General features: G+C 37.8%; 1 protein-coding gene across 1 annotated transcript; it reads right to left on the bottom strand.

Moving 5' to 3' along the window:
* Nucleotides 1-209: 209 nt before the first annotated feature.
* popdc3 (popeye domain containing 3) lies at nucleotides 210-2,038 on the bottom strand. Its single transcript, XM_057328068.1, has 3 exons — nucleotides 1,399-2,038; nucleotides 1,210-1,318; nucleotides 210-775 (listed from the first exon to the last, which is right to left on the bottom strand). Exons 1-3 carry the CDS (start codon nucleotides 1,917-1,919, stop codon nucleotides 491-493), a joined length of 915 nt encoding a protein of 304 aa, XP_057184051.1. The 5' UTR covers nucleotides 1,920-2,038; the 3' UTR covers nucleotides 210-490.
* Nucleotides 2,039-2,366: the final 328 nt, after the last annotated feature.

Below are 2,366 nucleotides of genomic sequence, written 5' to 3'. Positions count from 1 at the left end.
GTGAACATTCAGACAGATGGCAGCCATTGACTTAAAATGGGCACAAACGGACCGGCCAATCCTCTGCGCGCTTATTCTACAACAGCACCAGAGGGACCCATTCTGCAGCGCAGTGAACCCATGGGTCTGCTTTGGTTCAACTGTTCATTTATAATACATATAAGATTAATTAAAATTCACTTAGACAAGAAAAATAACATTTAGTCAGTGTTTTATTTAAAATAAGAAATGATCATTACATAGGCAGTGGCTTTACCATGTTGCTACAACTAGCCTATTCCATTCACGTGAAACCTAGACTAATGTAAGTGAATATAGCATTATTCTCCTTCTTAAAAGTTGCTTTATTTAAACCTTGGTAATTGAATCGCAAATATGTTTTGCAGATTCATTTAAATGTAGAAAAAACTAGATTAAATTATACATTTAAAAAATATGAAAATAGTCCATTTAAGACTTGATGAATGCAGCTTGGTGCCCTGGTTGTTTCTTAGGAGTCTCTTTCTGCTGGCTTGGGATCTTTGTGTTCTGGTTGAGATTCAAGCGTGTTTTCTATTTCTGGCTCTGGCTGGTGACAGAAACTCGGTAACCGTAGATCATAGCGGAAGCCGCGGCTGTCGAAGGCCTTGTTCAGAGAGAAGAGCTTCTCCGCGATGTCATTGCGCACCAGTAGCGCAAAGATCTTGGCGATGTAGCGGTGCTGCGCGAATAGTAGATACATTTTTTTTCGACGCCACGCCACGTATCTGCAACGATTATCTGCTCGTAAAGTTACCTGCAATAAAACAAATCAATAGAACTGAATTCAAATGTATCTTATTTTTCAATGTTAGCAATGCAACATTGCTGTAATCTACCTCTTTTAACGTTTGTTAAGCAGAAAATTATGGTCTAATTACAGGGTTTCAAGACTTTTTATTTTTACACTTCATAAAAATGCAATTGCAAATTGGTTTTTATTATTGTGTACATGCATTGGTTCTGGTGTTTTACATAAAGACAACACAAGGCAAGAGACAAAATATAGTTGCGTTAATCCAATGCACACAGAAATCAAAGTGCATCATTGTTGTCAGGTCTGATAGGCTACATCATTTTATCACATTTTAATTTTCTTAATTATTCTACCCTGCAAACACGTTACTTTCTGGAAATGCAAATCTAGTTAAATGCCTTAATATTCTTTTAATATATTCACAAATTCCTCGCCTGAAAAAATCCCTCCTCCGATGGTTTTAGGGAATCCCATTCGGGTGAGTCTAGGAATTGAAAGGGATATATATAGTGCAAAAACTCCCCGTTCACTGTCACACGTATCCTGTTGGAAAGACAATTTCAATGGGTTTTGTATTTATTTAGTCACAGATGACAGACTGTAGATTATGTTCGTCAACTCACCTGCCTGATAGAAGAACTGATAGCTTGTCAATAGATGTTTTTCCTTCCATGGCGAAGCAGTAGCCCTTTTCAATAGTGTGGATATCCCCGTCACAACACGCCACGATTTTCCTAAACTGCGTTAAGGATACGCCTATCTTTTTGAACATACGATCATAAAGATTCTGTAAATCCGTATCAAAAGTGACGCTTCGCAGTCGATATGAAACATGGATAACTTGTGCCAAACAAATTACAAAAAGCCCAAAAGTCCATGAGAAGGAATCAGTTGTGCAGAGATCAGACCATGCCCAGATCGAGTAACAGAAAAAACCGAGCGATAGGAAACAGAACATGTACAGCAACCCATAAAAGCCACTGCCCCCCATAAATCCTAAAACCAGCAATATATTGGCTAGATGAAACATTGAACCTTCGGGATGTTCTCTCCATTCCAAGCAAACTGGGTATTCCAGCGCAACTCCTTTAAAGCTCAAGTTATTCCCTGTAAAATCAGTCGATTGATCCATAGTGGCAAACATCCGTCTGATAAGAAGCTGCAAACTTGCAGTGATATATATATATATGTTCAAAAATAAATGCAGCGCATCAAGCGCAGTGTTTATTCTCTGAAGAGATGTGATCTGGCTTGTGATCTGGTTTGTTGTCTTCAAGGTCCTGCAGACCGACAACTTCTCGTTGCACAATTGGGAGACCCCTCTAACAGATAGATGAATATAGTTTGGAGAAAAAAAACAATGAATATTGTTGAAATTTAACGGAAATAACCAGATTAAACCAGAAGCTGTGTTTTTACTAGCAGTACTGCGTTACAATATCACGGAACAATTTGAAAGAAGGGGACCCATAATTTTACCCCACCAAACCAATTTGCAATTATGATATGGGCTATATTTCATTTCATTCAATTGAATTAAAATATTATACAACATTGCCAAAGCATAACATACATGTTCAAACATACAAAG

The sequence above is a fragment of the Triplophysa rosa genome, unplaced genomic scaffold (assembly GCF_024868665.1).
Source record: "Triplophysa rosa unplaced genomic scaffold, Trosa_1v2 scaffold361_ERROPOS137439+, whole genome shotgun sequence".
NCBI lineage: Eukaryota > Metazoa > Chordata > Actinopteri > Cypriniformes > Nemacheilidae > Triplophysa > Triplophysa rosa.
Note: the sequence above shows the minus strand (reverse complement) of the source record. Positions and strands in the feature narration are given on the sequence as shown.